This window comes from Sminthopsis crassicaudata, chromosome 3 (assembly GCF_048593235.1).
Source record: "Sminthopsis crassicaudata isolate SCR6 chromosome 3, ASM4859323v1, whole genome shotgun sequence".
Taxonomy (NCBI): Eukaryota; Metazoa; Chordata; class Mammalia; order Dasyuromorphia; family Dasyuridae; genus Sminthopsis; species Sminthopsis crassicaudata.
In genome coordinates, this window is record NC_133619.1 from 255,664,337 (window position 1) to 255,685,644 (window position 21,308).

At 32.1% G+C, this 21,308-nt stretch overlaps 1 protein-coding gene across 7 annotated transcripts in view; it reads left to right on the forward strand.

Annotated features, from left to right (window-relative positions):
- Positions 1-21,308, forward strand: part of DSCAM (DS cell adhesion molecule) — a 750,733-nt gene that overhangs the window by 534,729 nt on the left and 194,696 nt on the right. For all 7 annotated transcript variants that reach the window (XM_074300489.1, XM_074300491.1, XM_074300490.1 and 4 more), the window contains exons 12-14: positions 7,041-7,237; positions 8,326-8,422; positions 9,050-9,178. In XM_074300489.1, coding sequence (XP_074156590.1) covers positions 7,041-7,237; positions 8,326-8,422; positions 9,050-9,178 — 423 coding nt within the window. The remainder of the gene's footprint in view (positions 1-7,040; positions 7,238-8,325; positions 8,423-9,049; positions 9,179-21,308) is intronic.

Sequence of the window (21,308 nt, forward strand, 5' to 3'; positions counted from 1 at the left end):
CTTTTCTGCATTTGATTTTGAGGTCTTTATGACCTTTTTTTGTAGAGGTTCCAGGAACTGCCAAGAAGAAAATGTACTCCTGTCTGTCTCCATTTAATTTTTTCCAAAGATCTATCATAAATATTTTCTAGTATTTTATTTACCTCTTTAACTTCCTTCTTATTTATTTTGTGGTTTGATTTATCTAATTCTGAGAGAGTAAGATTGAGATCCCCCACTAGAACAGTTTTGCTATCTATTTCTTCTTTCAGCTCTTTTAATTTCTCCTTTAAGAATTTAGATGCCGTACCACATGATGCCTATATGTTTAGTATTGATATTGCTTCATTATCTATGATACCCTTTAGCAAGATATAGTTTCCTTCCTTATCTCTTTTAATTAGATCAATTTTTGTTTTTGCTTGATCTGAAATCAGGATGGCTACCCCTGCTTTTTTTTTAACTTCATCTGAAGCATAATAGGTTTTGCTCCAGTCTTTTACCTTTACTCTGTATGTATTGTTTTACTTTAAATGTGTTTCTTGTAAACAACGTATTGTAGGATTCTGGCTTTTAATCCAGCCTGCTATCTGCTTCTGCTTTAAGGGAGAGTTCACCCCATTCACATTTATAATTAAAACTACTAATTCTGTATTTCCTACCATCTTATTAATCCCAAATTATATCTTTCTGTTTCCTTTTCCCCTTTCCGTCCTTCCCAGTATTTTACTTATGAGCACTACTTGCCTCAAGCAGTCCTCCCCCTTTAGAGTCCTCCCCCTTTCTTATACCTTTCCCCTACTATTTTTGTTACCCCTTCCTTTTTCCCCCTCTCCTCTCCCACTTTTCTATAAGGTGAGAGAAGTTTCTCAGTGGAAGCAAATATGTCTAATATTTTCTTTTTGAGCCAAATCTGATGAGAGTAAGATTCACATAATGTTCATTTCCCTCCCTTCTTTCCCTCAATCATAATAGGTTTCCTTTGCCTCTTCCTGAGATGTAATTTCCATCATTTTATCTCCATTTTCCCCTTTTTCCAGTATAATCGTCTCTCTACCTCTAGTTTCTTTTTTATATTACAACAATAAAATCAAATTATATGTGCACTCTCTGTGTAGACCCATAACAGAGATACAGTTCTCAGGGGTTCTTTTCTTTTTACTTCTTTATGCTTCTCTTGAGTTCTATATTTGGAGGTCAAATTTTCTATTCAGCTCTGGCTTTTCCATCAGAAATAAATGGAATTCCCCTGTTTCATTGAATGTCCATCTTCTTCCCTGAAAGAAAATGCTCAGTTTGGTGGGGTAATTTATTCTTGGCAGCATTCTGAGTTCCTTTGCCTTTTGTAATATGAGTTTCCAGGCCCTTCAATCTTAAAAGATCTTAAAAGACCTTAAAAGGTGGAAGCTGGTACATCTTGGGTAATCCTTATTGTGGCTCCTCAGTATTTGAATTGTTGATTTGTTTGTTTGTTTGTCGGCTTGTAACATTTTTTCCTTGATCTGATATTTTGAAATTTATCCATGATATTCCTTGGAGTTTTAATTTTGGGGTCTCTTTCAAGAGGTATTCGGTGAATTTTTTCAATGGCTATTTTAACTTTCTGATTCTATGACAATCGAGCAGTTCTCTTTGATGATTTCATGAAAAATTGTTTCTAGGCTCTTTTTTTCCATCAAGGTTTTCAGGAAGTCCAATAATCCTTAGATTATCTCTCCTAGATCTATTTTTGTTTTCCCAATTAGGTATTTTACCTTTTGTTCTATTGTTTCAATTTTCTAGTTTTGCTTGACTGAATCTTGATGTCTCATTGAGTCATTCATTTCCATTTGTTCAGTTCAGATTTTTAGTGAATTGTTTTCTTCATTTACTTTTTTTACTTCTTTTTGCATTTGCCCAATTGAGTTTTTAAATGAGTTGTTTTGTTGTATAGCTTTTTTTCCATTTCACAAATTCTATATTTCAGGGGATTGTTTTCTTTTTCCATTTCACAAAGTCTGTTTTCCTAGTAGTTGTCTTCTTTTTCCATTTTATCAAATCTATCTTTTAATGAGTTATGTTCCTTTTCCACACACTCTTGCAAAGTTTTCATTTCCTTTCCCCATTTTTCTTTCAGCTATCTTTTAAGATCATTTTTTTTCAGTGGAATCTTTAAATTTCTGTTTTACAATCTTGTTCTACAACTTCAGGGCAATTTTCTTTAATAATTATTTTTGTAATATTGTACCCAGATTCTTTTTTTTAAATCATAAATTTCAGGTAGAGCAACAATTCTTGTGTTATCTTTCCTTGTTCTGTTCTCTAGGTTCTGATTTGACCTAGAGAGACCTAGAGAATCAGTAGTTCAGATTCTCTTCTATTTTCATGTAGTTTTATTATATTTTTGTGTCTTATAATGTAATTTGATTCTACTTGCCCTATTTTAGTTTTCAAGGACTTAATTTCTTCCTTAAGATAATTGCATTTCATTTTCTAACTGGTTAACATTCTTTTCATAATTTTCTTGAATTGTTTAAATTTTTTAAATTTCCTCATTCTCTTTTTATTTTTAAATTTCTTTTAAATTTTCATCCTTACAATTTTATTTCTCTTTTTCCAATTGATTAACTTTCTTTTCATAATTTTCTTAAAATACTTTTATTTTTTTTTCTAATATTGCCTCTATCTCTTATTTAATTCTAGAATTCATTTTAAGTTCTTTCAAGACTTATTTTGAGCTTGTGACCATTTGATATTATTCTTTAGAGTAGGAGTGCATAACTTGGTTGTACATATTTGTTTGCTTCCTGTCTCCCCTATTAGACTGTGAATTCAAGGGAAAGGATCATCTTTTGCCTTTTGTGTGTATGTATCATGAGCACTCAGCACAGTGCTAGCCACATGGTAAGAATTAATGAGTGCTTATTAAGTGGCCATCAATATATAAGATCAATATGTAAGATAGCATATCTCTTCCCTATCCCATCCCCATGCAAATTAGGCTTGTTTTTCCTTAAAAGGTATTGATATCGTGAAGTGAGTAGAACCAAGAGAACATTGAACACAGCAACAACAAGGTTATGTGATGATCAACTGTGATGGACTTGGCTCTTTTCAACAATGAGGTGATTCAGGCCAATTCCAATAGACTTGTCATGGAGAGAGCCATCTGCATCCAGAGAGAAGACTATGGGAACTGAATTTGCATCACAACATAGTATTTTCATCTTTGTTGTTGTTGTTGTTATTGTTGTTGTTATTTTTGTTGTTGTTTGCATGCTTGTTTTTTTTTTCTCATTTTTCCTCTTTTGATCTTATTTTCATGTGTAGCATGTTAAATGTGGGAATATGTTTAGAAGAATTTTATGTGTTTTAATCTATATTGGATTACTTGTTGTCCAGGGGATGGGGGGAGGAGGGGAAGGTGGAGGGAAAAGGGAGGGAGAAACATTTGGAACATAAGGTTTTGCAGGGGTGAATGTTGAAAACTATCTTTGCATGCTTTTTGAAAAATAAAAAGCAATTATTTAAAAATAAAATAATAAAAAGATATTGATGCCTTCCTCAAAACTCAGTTGTTTCAGAGGACTAAAGGCTTGGACTGTTGACAATATATTTTCGTCATATGAAGACAAAACAGACACCAGAAGCTCCAGGTACCAGAAGCTCCAAGAGTTTTCTGAGGCTTGGCTTTCTGAGGTGGATCATAGTGGGTAACACCATCAAGGGAATGTCACTTAGCTGAATTAACTAGAAATATCTTCAGTGCCTCTTCTTATTAAATATACTTTTCTTATTATTGCCAAATATATTTCTTTATCTTTAAATTGTTGAATTTTTGTGAGAGTCTCATTTTCCTCCAATATTAAACTTAAGCTAATTAGAATGGCCTTAATCAGTCTTAACCCAGAATAATGACATAATTATTTAGAATTGGAATATGATGATTTTAATTGAAGTAGAGGATAGACAGTACAAGGAAAGGTGAATCCATGTTGTACTTCACATTTCTGATGGTGCTTTTGTTGATGTGTCTGGAGATTGTTGTTATTTTCTATGAATACTATGGAATATTAGAGAGTAAATAGCTTGTGGCATACACGAGGAGCAGCTAATGTGAATAAGTTCTATGACCTTAAGAATTTAACCTCGTAAATAATTGCAATAAACTGTTTTAGGCCTTCTAGCTTTGTTGGACCTTCCTGTTAATTAATTAAGCCTTCTCTAAGTTCTAACAGTAGATCTCTTCAGAGATATTTATCTTCAAAATTTCCTGAAGGGATTGAATTTAGGTTAGGGATAGAAAAGTATGTAACACTGACTCTCCTGGATGTCATTGCCTGGAAACCTAGGTATATTATATTTAACTTGCCCCTAGGTTTCTCCAGTACCCTTAAGGGAGTCTGGGATTATAGCTAAACTCTTCACAAATGTCTCCAACTCTGATTGATCCTGTTCCTCCAAGTTTAAGGGTGATCTCCTAAACCATAGTTCAATTTCTTACTAACTATTAGATTAACTTTTATAAAGAATATTTATTTCAAAAGGTATAATTACAACTATGAAAACTTACTTTCCTCAAGACATGAAGCTTAATTCTTTTTTTGTTTAACCACTTCAATCTGTGGAGGGGAAGAGTCATAGCTTAGCTTATTCCTATAGAATACATAGTCCCAATTCCAGTCAAAACCCTCATTGGGCATAAGTTCCAGGTACCCTGGTTCTCTCCAGGCTTCTCTGCTAGATTGGCTGGTTGAAACATCCCCACCTAGAATCTTGGTTCCAAGGTAATCATGACTCATACTCCCAGATTCAATGGAGATCATTATTTGCAACTGAAATTGAAGTCAAGAGAAACAACAGGAATAAACATCCCTTCTGATCAATTCATAGAGCTGAAGTAAAAGAAAGAGCAAGGAAAAGTTATTCCTCTCTGCCACAAGATCTTCACTCTCTGGACATAGCAGAAAAAAATTGTGCAGGAAATATAGAAAATCCCTCTGCTTTCAGGTTAGGTGATTTGAAAATGTTTCAAAAGCCCTTTTACAAATATTTTTCCATTTCATTAAAAAAGGAGAAGATCAGAATAATATGTTGTGCTCTATCCTTGTTCAAATTATTCATTTATCTTGTTCATGGCCATCAACACACAATACTTTAGATACTTTAGAGAAAGTATTTTGAAATGATTCAATCAGTAAGCATTTGTTATTGCTTACTACATGCCAGGGAACACAAAAGTAAAAAATAGTTCCTGGCTTCAGGGAGCTCCCATTCTAATTGGGGAGACAGCATTCAAATATAAAGATAGATAAATAGATTGATACCTAGATAATACATATAAAGCAAGCTACATTCAAGGTAAATAAGAAATAAGAGCGAGAAGACACTAGAATTAAAAAGGGTTGGGAAGGGCTTCTCATGAAAGATGGAGTTTTAGTTGAGACTTAAAGAAAGCCAGGATTAAAGGATTGTACAGTCAATGCAGCACCTGAACCTGAAATATAACAAAGTCTGTATTAACTCTTTACTGCTTGTGCTAATTTGGTCTAACAACACACAGAAAACAGGTGCTCTACCAGCTAACACCACATCATCAATATGCAGAATCATCAGTTACAACAAATGGAGAACATTTGAAGACTATGCTTAAGTTCACTTTCTAGGGATGTGCACAATGATCACAATGATAAAGTAATTGATACATGTATTAGCAGAACTAGCTCAGTTTGGGGAATGCTCCAAAGGAAAGTGAGAGAGAGAGAGAGAGAGAGAGAGAGAGAGAGAGAGAGAGAGAGAGAGAGAGAGAGAGAGAGAGAGAGAGGGGGTATTAAATTGATTATCATATTAAAGGTCTACAAATCCACTGTGCTGACTTTATTGCTGTATGCCTATTAAATCTGAACAATCTGCCAGCACCATACCAGAAAATTGAATAACTTCCATTTGAATTATCTTAGGAAGATTGTTAAGACCAGTCGCAAGATAAGTACTGCACACTGAGTTCCTTTCATTAAATTGCCAAATATTCAAACTCTATTGAAGATCTGATGTGCTTGCCATATTGTTTTAATGCCAAATGTAAGTTTGTCTAAAATTTTATTTTACTTTGTATAGTAGAAAATAAAGATATACTGATGGCAGAAATTACTATAAACTAATCTTAGTTGTAAAATTACTTCTTTTATAATATTTAAGTGTGTATTTTAAACATCTTTTAAGTCCCTGAGAGAATTTTTCTTTTTTTCTTTCATGGAGTCTCTGCCTATTTTACTTCTTGTTTGATCATTCATTTCTTCAGCAGGGTGAACTCATTCCATGATGTGATATTTCAGGTAATGAGTCAGTTTACTTCTGGCCTGGGTCAATCAGGATTCTTAGTTATGCGCTGGTTCCTCACTGCATTTAAATGTCACTACTACTAGCTCTGGCAGTCTCTTCTATTGCTGAGAGAATTTCTGATGAATCTTCTGACTTTTAAAACTCACAGAATTATAACTTAGCCAATTCCACTTTTGGATACTCTCATTAGTAAATAAGAACTTTTGTGAAAATGAAAGGAATACCGCAAAGCTTTCTAGTGGTTTGGAAGTAAATAGACATAGCCTTTTGCACTGAGTATCCAGAGTAGAAAACATTTTATTCAAGGTACCTTTTATCTGTCTAGATTTTCTCTTATAATCCTAATATTCTTTTGATGTTTTCTTCTTTTTAAATTTACGTTTTATTTCATAGAATTAACAATTTGAGCACAATATAGGAAGACATGTATCCATTTCATATCAATGGACCTAAAGTTTGCAATCGAGAAGTTTATTCAGTCATATCAAACTCTTTTGAATACCACTTGGGGTTTTCTTTGCAAAGATACTGAAGTGACTCATTTTACAGCTAGGAACTGAGAAAAAGAAGGTTAAGTAATTTGTTTTGGGTAACACCGTTTAGTAAGTGTCTGAGGCCAGATTTGAAAGCAGGAAGAAGTCTTCTGATTCCAAGGCCAGTGTTCAATCCATGTACCTAATTGCCCTACCATTAAGTTTACTTTCCTGAATAAGCAGTGTTACTATTTTTGATTGTTTTAGTTCCTGCTATGATAACATCATACCCAAATACTACCCTGGCTACTCAGGGTCAAAAGAAGGAGATGATTTGTACAGCACATGGTGAAAAACCTATTATAGTCCGCTGGGAGAAAGAAGACCGAATCATTAACCCTGAAATGGCTCGATATCTTGTATCCACAAAGGAAGTGGGAGAAGAAGTCCTTTCTACTCTGCAGGTACTGAAAATTGAAAGATGCTGATTGTAGCATAAGCCACTAAAAATTACAATAAATATTGTTTCCTTCAATTCTTCTGGATATGTGATAATGTACAGAAAATAATTTAAAATTATCACTAAAACATAACTTCTCATCATATTGAAGGAATTTTAATAGCTGTCAAAATATTACTATAATATTTAGTCAGTCTTACTAAAAGCAGAAAGATTTTCTATATACACAGCAAGGATCCAGATAGCAAAAGTCAGAAAAATGGGCTTTTGACAAATTTATATTCCAAAAAGGTCTATGTTCCAGGTATATTTTCTTCTTTGTGATTAAACAATACATTGATAATATAAAAAATCTTAGAAGATTTGGAATAACTATTATTCATAATATTATCATATGGAGAATGTAATTAGAAATATAAGCTCACTCTTTTTAGAAAACAACATGGTGCTAAAATTTTTAAAATAATTTTTAAAAATATAATTTTTATTAAAAGTAAACAAGTTGAAGCCTATTACTGAATTAAGAAATGTATTTAGCATAGAGACAAAAGTGGTTTGGCATATAAAGGAAAAATAGACCCTGCATTTGAAAATATCATAGCAATTCTGTATCTTTATAGGGATCTCTGATTAGATTTTTGTGGAATCAAATCCTTTGTATAATATTTGAGGTCATCAAAAGATTTTGTTTGTTTGTATGTCTGTTTTTTTGAGTATGCACATTTAGGATACATATCAAATTGACTATGACCTCCTATCCAATGAAAATAACAATTTTACCAATTTGAAAATGTCTTTGCAAATATATTGCCAATACCTTTAAACATATACACCAATATACATATACATATATATACATATATGTGTGTGTATGTGTGTATACATGTAAATATATAATATATATATGCAAGTTATTCTCTTATAAATTTTCTTTAGTTATTAACTTGTATGTAGGTAATTAGAATGGGACAAATAAAGTAAAAGGGCTAAGTTGGGAGATTCTTAAATCTAATCCATTTTGGTGTATTTCTTGCTGTTATAAACTACTGAAAAAATTGTTTTGTTTTGTTTTGTTTTCTGTCTCGTATGTAGATTTTGCCAACTCTGAGAGAAGATTCTGGCTTCTTTTCCTGTCATGCTATCAATTCTTATGGGGAAGACCGTGGAATAATTCAACTGACTGTGCAAGGTAAGAAGGCAGCATAATGAGAAAAAAATTAAAAGCAAAGCATTATGAGAAATTTCATAGTTTAGGAGAAATTATCCAAAGAAATTTAAAAACAGAAGATAGAGTCCTTTAAAAAAAAATTAGAGTTGAAAAGGAAAATTTTTAGAATTAAAAAATTGTAAAAAAAAAAAAAAAAGAAAAGGAAGGAAGGAAGGAAGGAAGGAAGGAAGGAAGGAAGGAAGGAAGGAAGGAAGGAAGGAAGGAAGGAAGGAAAGAAGGAAGGAAGAAAAGAGGCAATGTCTTACATTTTATAAGAATTAGATGTCCTATTTTTTCAAATAGTCATATAATACATCAACTTCCAAAACTGTAAATAAGAATGATCAGAATTTTCACAGATAGTAAATAGTAATTAAATGTTATTCACCTAATACCCTGCCAAATTGTCACAATTTTCTAATACAATGAAATCTGGAAAAGCTTGATGCATTTTGAATAGAATTCCATTTCCCTAAAATGCGATTGGGAAGAAAGTGTTAAAAACTAATTGAATTTTAACCTGCTGTTCAATGATATTTTGATAATCCAAAATTGGTGCCACAATTTGAAGTATACTGAGATGGGTTTCATTTGCTTTTTGTTTCCCAGAACCCCCAGACCCTCCTGAAATAGAAATAAAAGATGTGAGAGCACGAACCATTACTCTCAGATGGACCATGGGATTTGATGGAAATAGCCCAATCACAGGCTATGACATAGAGTGCAAAAATAAATCAGGTAATTCCTTTATATACATAGAATGTGTGTGCTGATGCCATTTGTTCTACTTCCTCCTTAAAATTACTTTATACTCTCAGCATATTCAGGGATAAACTTTGAATCTTTTAAAGATCCTCTTCTTTCCATTATGTATCTTTTCCTAGCATGGAATGTGTCTGTATAGCCTTTTCAATGGTTTGAGACAACTTAGATTGTCTTGTTATGTTTCCAGTACCCATTTACTTTTAAAATACTTCTAAGCAACAGAGATCAAAGGTCAAAGGGAAGGAGGGTGGGAAAGGAAGGAAGGAAGGAAGGAAGGAAGGAAGGAAGGAAGGAAGGAAGGAAGGAAGGAAGGAAGGAAGGAAGGAAGGAAGGAAGGAAGGAAGGAAGGAAGGAAGGAAGGAAGGAAGGAAGGAAGGAAGAAAGGAAGGAAGGAAGGAAGGAAGGAAGGAAGGAAGGAAGGAGAAGGAAGGAAGGAAGGAGAAGGAAGGAAGGAAGGAGAAGGAAGGAAGGAAGAGAAAGAGAGAGAGAGAGAGAGGGAGGGAAGGAGGAAGGAAGGAAGGAAGGAAGGAAGAAAGGAAGGAAGGAAGGAAGGAAGGAAGGAAGGAAGGAAGGAAGGAAGGAAGGAAGGAAGGAAGGAAGGAAGGAAGGAAGGAAGGAAGGAAGGAAGGAAGGAAGGAAAGGAAGGAAGGAAGGAAGGAAGGAAGGAAGGAAAGGAAGGAAGGAAGGAAGGAAGGAAGGAAAGGAAAGAGGGGAGAAGGAAGGGGGAAAAGGAGGGGGAGAGAGGGAGGAAGGGAGGGAGGAAAAGAGGGAGGGAGGAAGGGAAAGGAAGGAGGTAAAGAGGGGGGAGAGAGGAAAAAGGGAGGAAGGGAGGAAGAGAGGGAAGGAGGAAAGAGATATTGTTTTCTGAACTCTGAGATGATTTAACATTATTGCATACTTGAATTATAACAAGAGTTAAGCAAGTGGCAATAACCTACAGCATACAGCTCAGTTGGCATGATTAGGTCATCTGATTATAGGCAAATAACTCATTAGTAAAGATGACCACTATTAGAGCCATTAAAGATGTGTTGTTAGCTTAAAATGGAAAATATAAGTACCATTTCAAACATTTTCATCTTTTGCTATTGGGACAAAATATTCAAGCTTCAGCTTTCAGTTTGAACTTTCCAATAGTCTATCAAAGGGAACTAAGAATTAGAATTTTAACTTTATCAAAATAGCTAATAGAATAAGAGAGGGTTACTAAATAGGCTTCATCCACATTTCATTTGATGTGGGTTTTTTTCTGAATTGGATTGGCTTGAATTATTATTATGTTTAATAAATGTTAAATTAAGTGTATCTATCCCCCAAGGCTCTGCTTTGATTATCTCTTTTACTCTTTTCTTTGATGGTCTTATCAGCTCCCATGGACATACATATACATTTATACTAGCACACACATATACATATATCCATATATGTGCAAATACATAGCTTTGCATATTTTCCACTATTGTCAAATTGACTACATATAAGACTTCACCTCTACCTATGCTTTTCACACTGCCATGTTTGGCATGCATCTGTTCTTCAAACTTATTTATTAAATTATTGTTTCTTCAAAGAACAGGTAATGTTATTAATTCTTTCTCCCTTGAATTTATTCTCTATTACTTTGTATATTCTTAGTCTTTACTTATCATTCAAAGGGAACAGTATTTATTGGTACAGAAGTTAAAAGGATTGAAAGTTATAAAAAATTAAAATTAAGCTATTAATATTAATTAGTTTATGTCACCTTCAGGGTTCAATTCAAGAATTACCTCTTCCATGAAGCTTCTCTATTTCCTGCACGTAGTACAAAGCAATACTTATCCAAATCTCGTGTACCAATTTTTTTATTTTCTCCCTACTTGAATATTATTCATATTCAATATATATATCATTCAAATCTTATCCTTCTTACTTAATTGTATACTCCTTAAAGTCAGAGATTATATAATTTTTCAACATAGCAGTTATTTAACAATCATTTGTTAATAAGAAATAAACTTTATTTAAAATGAACATTGTGCTTTAGTGAATAATTGTCTGTCAAGGTATAAATAAATAATAATAAGGGTATTTGAAGTATGGGACTTTGGTACATGCTGCAGGTTTTTGAAGCTAGGAGTAATTCATTGTTGAGAAAGTATATATGAATAAATCAAAAATAGCAAACTAAAAAGACCTTGCTTAGCAGTCAGAGGAAAAGAATGTCACTTCAAAAATCTTTATTGGGATCGCATGACCATCAAAATGTCAGAGTAGTTATTTCTATTGAAAAGCTTTTCCAGTCCCAAAAAATTTAAACACAGAAACTATGAAGCCTATATATCATAACTGAAACTAAATTTACAGGGTAGAAAGATAAAGATCGAGTACAAGTTAAAAATCTATGAATTAAGTCCAGATAACTTTAAATTTTGAAATTATATTGATTGCCCCAAGATTAGGACCCTGCTTGTTTAGAGACAAAATCACAATGAATAATTTTAGATGAATAATTTTAACAAATTAGTAATACTTTTAATGCATATTTTTTCTAAAATAGATATAATAGTTTTCATTCCTCCACCTACCCAAAAATTAGTTTTACAATTTGAAAATGTAAAACAATCCAGAATTCTATGTAATTGAAACAAACTAAAGACTAAAAGAAAAAGAGGAAGTTCAGAAATATTTCCTACTTTTTCCCCAGTTTCCTCTCTTTTCCTTCTTATTGAACCCCCAGAATATATAAATAAATATATATATATATATATATATGTATGTCCATATGCATATATACATACAAACATACATGTATGTGTGTGTATTTATTTGCTCAGTTTTATGCTGTTTTGGGTAGGAAATGGAAAATGCACAATAAATATTCTGATGTACAAAAAGAAAGCTATCTGTCACTATTCTAGTCTCTATGAAAACTAAGTTTTGTAGGACTATTCCCTATATCTCATTTCCCTTCTTGTCTAAAAAAAAAAAAATCACTTCAGAAACTTGGACAAATATTAGAAAGAATCAATAATAGGGAAAAAACTTGGGTTTTATTTATCTTTACAAAAAAAAAGATTAAATACCATTAAGTATTTGGATTAAAGCAATACATCCAATTTATTTTGCTGTAATGTGCCTATTAATTAAAAAAAAAAAAAAAGCAATTTGAGAGAAGTTTCCATATAGAGGCAGAGCTGAAAATCTTCATTCAAAAAAATTGCTAAATGTGCCAATATGAGAAAATCACTGAGAACTTCTGTTTAATGTGACAATCTGAAGAGTTGGAGAGCCCACCACTCTCCCACAAATATCAGAAGATATCTGAAAAGGACCACAGGGAAAGCAATGATAAAGAAAACAAACTAGAAAGAGGAATAAATTTATTCATCTAATATAGAATTATAGAAAAAAAGATTGCCAAAACCCTGCAGGGATTGAGAAAGAGATGACCCCAGAGAAAAGAGTGAAAGCATGGTAAACACCAGCCTGTAATCTGCAGATTCTGATTGTCTTCCAAGGAATCACAAGCCATCAAGTGCACCAGCCATCAGAGTCTGAAAAGATAAGCCCTAGACTATTAGAAGAGCATGTGCACTATTGGTCACTGCCTAGCCCTTCTCAGGTGCTATGAACGAAAACAGGAAACAGGGCCCATTCTATATTTAGAAACCCAAAGTTCCCAGTATAAATGCAATGGAAGGAATACTTAAGGGATATCTAAGACCAAATAGATTTTGTTATCTGACTGAAGCCTGTCAGGGTCAAAACAAGATAGGGATAAATCTTGTAATTGTGTAAGGTAAAGGAAAACTATGGACTAAAGCCAGCACATGCTGTAGACACCAGGGAATAGAAGTCAGGGACTGAAGCAGTGTGGATTCTAGTACAGCCAACTTATTTACAATAGTAATGACTCAAAATAAATAACATAGCCTTACTTCAGAAGATGTAGGAAAAAAAATATCTATCTAAACCATGCAAAAGTTAGGCAGTAACTGGAATCTGGTCCGGTCACACAATTCCAATCCCCAACCTGAGAATGGAAATATGAATAAACTGAAGAAAAGACTAACAATTAAGACAGAATATGGGTTAATTAATCCCAAGAGGTAAGCCCAGAAAATGACATGGTGAAAGAAAAAAGTCCAAAACTGGAAAACTAGAAGATTTTACTGATTTTTTAAATGATTGGAAAAAGTAAGTGACAGAGAGATAACTTAGGAACTAAAGAACATCTTAAAAATTATGGCTAAATAAACCACAGACATCATTTTCACAAAATAAAGAAATCCAGCTCTATTAGGACCGAATGCAAAGTGAAAATATAACTTGCCAATCACCTGCTGGAAAAGCTTCAGATTAACAACACCTAAGAGTATCATAATGAAAATGCAAAATATTTATGTTAAAGGAATAAATACTTTACATCTTCAGAAGAATGTGTTCAAAAATGAAGGAAAAATAAGATAATATAAGCCTGATAACCATAAATGTAAAGAAGAGAAGTCTTGAAATAAAAAAAGCCAAAAGGTTATGGCTTAAAATCAAAAAATAACTTGGGAAAATTGAATAAAATTGTAAAATGGAAAAAAAAAAACCAGACACTTAGTAGAATAAATTGCTTTTAAACACTATTGATGAAAATAACAGGGGCTGAATAGAAACTTTATAATTCAAGGACATGCATCAAGGAAAACCTAGAAAGTTAAGTATATTTGAGCAACTGGGAAGGATTAAGTTATTTTGAAGAATTTACTGTCATTATGGGTCTTAGAAGAATTATATAATACATAACTACATGGCATGATTGTGCTTTTAATGTTATGTTTTGATGATTTTAAGAAATGAAAAAGAAAGAATGAAAAATATGCTAGGGAAAATAATGCAGAAGAAATTATTAGCACTCATAATTTAGGCATGTGAGATTTAAGACTATTACAACATGGAGGGAGACATCAAGAAAGAGCAAGAAAAAGCTTCTCAGGGGGCAGCTAGGTGGTGCAGTGGATAGAGCACCAGCCTTGAATTCAGGAGGACCGGAGTTCAAATCTGGTCTCAGACACTTAACACTTCCTAGCTGTGTGACCCTGGCCAAGTCACTTAACCCAGCCTCAGGGTGGGGGGGGGGAGAAAGAAAAAACATCTTATTAATTTCACTTTTAACTAAAAAAAATTGAACACAAAAGTTTAGTGGAGAAATACGTTAAACTCAGCAGGGAAACAAGAGAAAGAAAAGAATAGGGAGAATCAGAAAAGAAAGAGTGAGTAAGGGAAGCAGTCAATCAAAAGGAAAACAAATATTAGCTTTGGAGTAAATGATCAAAAAATGGATCAAGAAAGATGGATTAAAAAGGAAAAGTTTGATAAACAGAGATTGGAGTTTAGACTTGATGAAGAGAAAAGGAGTAAAACATGCGAAACAAATCACTTTGTAGATTGTTATAAATGATCAGATTCCTTTTTTCTACACATTCTTCTATTGTATGAAAAGAGAATTAGGGGGAAAGTTTAAAATGATATGAAAATGTACAGGTAATATACCTCTGAATATGAATTAAATAAACTAAAAAATTCAGCAGGCTAGCAAAATTTGTTAAAGAAATAAACATGGAAAATACATTACTCATGAAACTATATGGGAAAATATTCAGTAAATTTTGCTAATTGAGCGCCTTAGTACCCCTTTTTAGACAGGAAGATCTCACAGAAAAAAAGAAGATAAGAATAAGAATAGTATATTTGAAAAGTTAGACTATAATTACTAAATTATGAGAATTACTGAATGGATATAGGTAAGAACAAACATATTTAAGATTAATGCTGAATCTTTTAAAGATAAACAATTCTCTAAGATATAAAAATCTAAAAATAAAAATTTAGAAATGCTATCCTTTTTCATAATGGAATTAAAATGACAAAAATATAATCATTAAAATAATAAAGAAAATTGTAAGTCTTTCTTAAAGATTTAATTGTTTAACCAAACTATGAGCTATTTTAAAATGAAATAGAGTATAGGATATTTCCAGCACAAATCTAGAACTATAAGGGATGTCAGAGGTCATCTAATCCAAGCTGATCATTTTAAATATGAAACCTAGAGAGATTATTTCTAAGTTAAAACCACACAGTTCCTTTGGACTTAATCTAATCCCTTTGATTCCAAAGCCATTGCTCTGTTCATGATAATAACATGACTATGACAAATATTAAGCTAATTATATGAGAAAGGGAGAGACAGAGAGAGAGAGAGAGAGAGAAAGAAAGAGAGAGAGAGGAAAAAATATTGGGAAAATTTAAAATGAGAATGATCAAAAATGAGGAGAGAATAAATAAACAATATTATTAGGACATTTTGCTTAATTATATGCTAACAAAATCAATAATTTGTATGAAATATATCAAAAATACAAAAGAAAATAACTAAGTTAACAGAACAAGAAATAAAGAATTAAACAACCCAATCTCACAGGACCATATAAATCTATAAGTAAATTCTATCAAACATTCAGTGAATAATTAATTCTAAGAGCACATAAAATGATTAAAACCATAGGGGAAAATGAATTACTCTATAAAACAAAGCACATAAAAACTGTGACCAATGTTTATATAGATATTGAAAACTGATGCATAAACTAGGAGAAAAACCAAAGAAAGAAAAGTATTAATTGGCATTTCTAATTAATATTCATATATAATATAGAATAAGATATTAAGAAAAAACATTTTAAAAAGCATTACAAAGATTATACACTATAACCATCGAGAATGCAAAGATGGTTTCCATGTGAGGAAGACCTTTAAACATAATATTTCAAAACAATAAATGTGACATGGTAATATCAATGGATTGGAAACTCTTTGATGAAATATAACAGGGGAGGTGTATGGGGGGGGGGGAACAGAATGATGAAAAAAGGCAAGGACTTGTCTGAGGTCTCCCAAATTCCCCTATAAACAACTTTAAATAATGTCAAAACAAATTCTGGAATGGCAAAATCCATAAAAGCATGGAATGAAATAATTTTCTAGCCCAAGATAGTTTAGTAGGGCAGCAGAAAAAGTCTGTTGTTCTGGGATGAGAGGGGAATAAAGTTCAGTGTACGAAGTTACTCAACAAATCAGCAATAGATGTTGGGGGTATCATAATCAGTGGTTGCAATGGCAATTTCCATACCACTCACCCACAGATAATATGGGGGTTAGACAGCTAATTAGAAGATTACAGAGAAAATATTGCTGATTGCTGGAAGGACTCTTAACAATCTATCCAAGTATCCTATCTACACTTGAATCTGGGTCACATACCTGGGTCTCAGTCTTGGGGAAAGGAGGAGCACTACCACACATGGGCTCTGTCCCATGGTCACAATGGAGCTGGTATCCTGCTCACAATTTCAGGATTAAAAATAGTACTTGTGACCATTCACAGAAAAAGCACAAAGAAGAGTAGTAAACACACTTCTCCTTAAATAATACCACCTTGGAAGAATTATTTTGAAAAGAGCTGTACAAAAATTCTGAAGGTTAGAGCTCTAGGAGTAGAGTCAAGAAGTAAAAGTCAAGAAATAGGCTGGAAAACTGAGCAAACAGCAAGAAAGAAAACAGTAGAAAACAATAGAAAGCTACTATGGGGACAAAGAAAACTAAATCATAAACTCAAAAGAAGACAACAAAATCAGAACTTCTATGTCTAAAGCCTGAAAGATAAATATGAATTCTTCAAAAATTATTTTTAAAAAATCAATTAAGAGAGGAAAAATATGGAATAGAAATTACAATAAAATAATTGGGAAAGCAATAGTTTAGTAAAGAAAGGAATGAAAAATACTGAAAAAATTTCACTTTAAAAAACTGAATAGATCAAATGGTGAAAAGTGGCACAAGAAATGACATGAAAATAAGAATGCTTTGAAAAGCAAAAGAAATTTACCAAAAATGCTTTAATGTTATATTCAGTGCCTAAATACAAGGGCTGGGGAGATGGGGGATGGTGGAATGGGAATGAGAAGAGAAAGGGGAAAATGTGTTATATGAAGTTAATAAATATACTTAACATCTCTCAAAAAATGACCAAAGGAAAAATTCTTTGAAAAGTAGAATTTGTCAAATGAAAAAGGAAGCACAAAAGTTCACTAAAGAAAATGATTCTTAAAAATTAAAAATGGGTAAGTAGACATTAGTTATTTTAGAAGAAATCAAGAAATAATAAAACATTCAAAAGAATGAAAAAAAAGTGAAATATTTCACTTGAAAAAAACTACTGATTTGGAAAATAGATCCAGGAGAGATAAGTTGAGAACTATTGGACTATCTGAAAACCATGATTAAAAAAAAAAAGAAGCTTAAAATCTTCTTTCAAGAAACTATTAAGGAAAACTGCCCTGATATTCTAAAATGGGAGGGTAACAGAAATTGAAAGAATATACCAATCACCTCCTGAAAGATATTCCCAGATTAAAAGTCTCAGTAATATTATAACCAAATTCCAAAATTCTTAGGTCAAGGAGAAAATATTACAAAACAACCCCCCCCAAAAGGAAACAATTCATATATCATGAAATCACAGTCAGGATAACACAAAAGTTGATAGTTCACATTAAAGGATTGGAGGGTTTGGAATTTATTATTCCAGAAAACAAGAGTTTAGGATTACAAACAAGAATCACCTGGTACCCAGCAAATCACCTACCCAGAATATAATCTTTTAAGGGAGAAAATAGATATTCAACGAAATAAAGAACTTTCAAGCATTCCTGATTAAAAGACAACAGCTAAGTAGAAATTTTACTTTCAAATACAAGACTCAAGAGAAGCATGAAAAAGTAAAAAAGGAAAAAGAAATTATAAGGGATTTGATAAGCTGAAACTTTTTTACATTCCTACATGAGAAAATGATATTCAAAACTCCTAAAAACTGTCTTGTTATTAGGACAATTAGAAGTATACACAGATGAAGGGCACAAGTTGATTATGATGGAATATTTACTTATAAATAAATAAAATGGGTGAGAAACAGGAATTCACAAGGAGGAGAAGAAAGGAAGAAATAGAATGGGGTAAATTATATATTCTAAAGGAGATACTAAAGAGGTTTTGTAGTGGCAGAGAAGAAAAAAGCATGTGGACAATGAGTTCATGAACTTTATTCTTATTGGGATTGACTTAAAGAGGGAATAACTTGCATAGTAAATTGGGTATAGAAATGTATCTCACCTATAATAAAGTAGGAACAGAAGGGTATAGGAGAAGGACAGAGGGGCAATAGAACAGAGGGTAGATTAGAGGAGGTAAAAGTCAGAAGCCAAATACTTTTGAGAATGTAAGGGATGAAAAGAGAGAGAAAGAGAGCAGCATAAAGAAGGAAAATATGATGGGGGAAATGCTTAGTTAATAATCATAACTGAAAAATTTTACAGTGTTTCTCTGACAAAGACCCTCATCTCTCAAATACATAGAGAATGAGATAAATTTATAGAAATGAGTCATTCCTATATTTATAAATGGTCAAAGGATATGAACAGGCAGTTTTCAGATAAAGAAATAAAATCTATATATAATCATATTAAAAATACACTAAATCACTACTGATCAGAGAAATGCAAATTAAAACAACCCTGAGTTCCCATTTCACAGCTAATTGGCTAATGTGACAGAAAAGGAAAGTGACATGTTGGAAAGAATGTGGGAAAATGAATATACTAGTGTAACTATATGTGAAGTTATACACTAATTCAACCTTTCTGTAGAACAATTAGCAATGATGTCCAAAGAATTGTAAAAACCTTTGACCAAATCCATTACCTGATCTGAATGCCAAAAAGAAACAAAAAGAAAAAGTATGTATATGTGTAAGATATTTAAAGGAGCTCTTATAGAGGTTTCAAGGAATTGGATATCCAGGGGATATAGTGGAATCCTAATATTAGTATTAGAAATGAACAGAATACTTTTATTAAAACCTGGAAAGAATTATATAAACTTATGAAAAGTGAAAATAACAAAGAACCCTGTATAAAGATCCAGAAACATTGTATGGTGATCAGCTATGAATTACTTAGCTATCCTCAGCAATACAATAATCCAATATAATTCTGAAAGATTTATGATAAAAAAAATACTATCTTTCTCAAGAGAAAAAAACTGGTATAGTTTGAATAGAAATTAAAACATCCTTTTTCTTTATTTTTCTTTGGTGCTTTTGGGCTGTTTTCTTAAACAAGATGTCTAGTGTGCACATGCATAACCAACATAAAATTGCTTGCTTTCTCAATGATAGGAGTAAGTGAGAATTTGGAACTCAAAAATATTTTAAATGAATGTTAAAAATTGGTTTTCTGTGTAATTTGGAAAAGTAAAATATAAATTAAAAATAAAATACAACACATTTAAACATATCTTCAAAACCAAAATATTTTTATCTTTCTATAATATACTACATAGGACTTATCCTCAACCAAGAACTAGATTTACCTATAAATATTTTAGGAATATTACCAATAAGATTAGAGATAAGATTAGTGGGTCAGTTAAGGTGATTTAGTAGAATACTGAATCTGAAGTCAGAAAGACTCATATTCCTTAGTTTAAATCTGACTTCAGACACTAAGTGTCTGATCATTTTACCCTGTTTGCCTCAGTTTCCTCATCTATAAAGTGACCTAGGGAAGGAAATGGCAAACCACTCCAATATTTTTGCCAAAAAAAATCAAATGGGATTAAAATGAGTCAGGCACAGATGAAGAAGAAAAAGAAGAAAAATATATGTGCATTATCATTATTATTTTTAAAAATAACTTTTAAAACACTAGTTATAGCAATAAGAAGAAAAAATTGATAGCATAAACAAAGGGGAAATTATGCAAAATTAAAGCTTTTTGCAGATGACATGATGATTTTCTTAGAAAACACTAGTCAACTGAAATTAAATGAAGTAACTTCACTAAAGTAAAACATAAAATCAACTCCCAAAAAGCATCAGTGTTCCAACAAAATGTAATTTAAAAAAAAAGAAATTATTTTCATAGAAAAGTATGGACTATAAAAGATATGTGGAAATCCTCTTACTACCATATCTGGATATTGTGGATAAAACTAGAAATAACTTTTTTACATTATTTCCTTTGACATAATAAATTATTTCTTACCCTCACTAATTTTTTAATCATTTTATCTCTCTAAATCATAATTTGGTTGGCATGGCATTGAGTCTACAAATCAATTTTGGTACTACTATCATTTTGTGATGTTGACATGGCATATACTTTATTTTTTTCAAGTAAAGTTTTATAATTAGATTATAGAGATATTAAGTGTGACTTGATAGATCATTTTATCCATATTTAAATAAGACATCCATTTCCATGATTGCATCTTATGATTTTTTTTTAATTTTGCAAGAATGTTGTTGATTTCTATGGATTTGCTCTATAGCCTAAGAATTTATTGAGGCTATTAATTTCCTAAATTAATTTCCTAGGATCTTAAGCTTCAGGTGAACAGCTAATAGGGATAGTTTTGTATCCTCTTTGTTTATCATCATGTTTTCATTTCTTTTTGTTATCCTATTGATATTTTTAACATTTCTAGTGCTAAAATATTGTAGCAAAAGGAGACAATCTCAATTAACACCTTTTTTTAAAAAAAATGGAAATCTTTTAGTGTTTTCCCACAGCATTGACAATCTTTTTAACTATTTATACTTTTAAAATCTCCTTATACATTTTAGCATTTTCATTATAAATCATTGTTCTTTGCCAAAGGTGTTTTTCTGCATCTTCATGTATCTTGAGGCTCTTGACCTTACTGTATAATCCTTCACTAGAGGCTGTGACAATAACAATGATCTCTTCCAGGCTAAAACTGAATGAAGTGGTTGGAGTTGGGTCCTTTTGATGAAATGAATAATTTTAGCTACACAAGTGAATGAAAAAAAATTTCAAACCAAATGAGTGGCCATTTGTAACCACTTGAAGAATGTCCACACACATTCCAGTTTTGCAAAACATTCCCTTTATACATAATCATAATTCTTCCAGAAGCCACCTTCCCAACATCTTCCATATGCATCAGTAAAACAATCTCATAGGGTCTAAATTGTGCCAAACCTCTATATTTT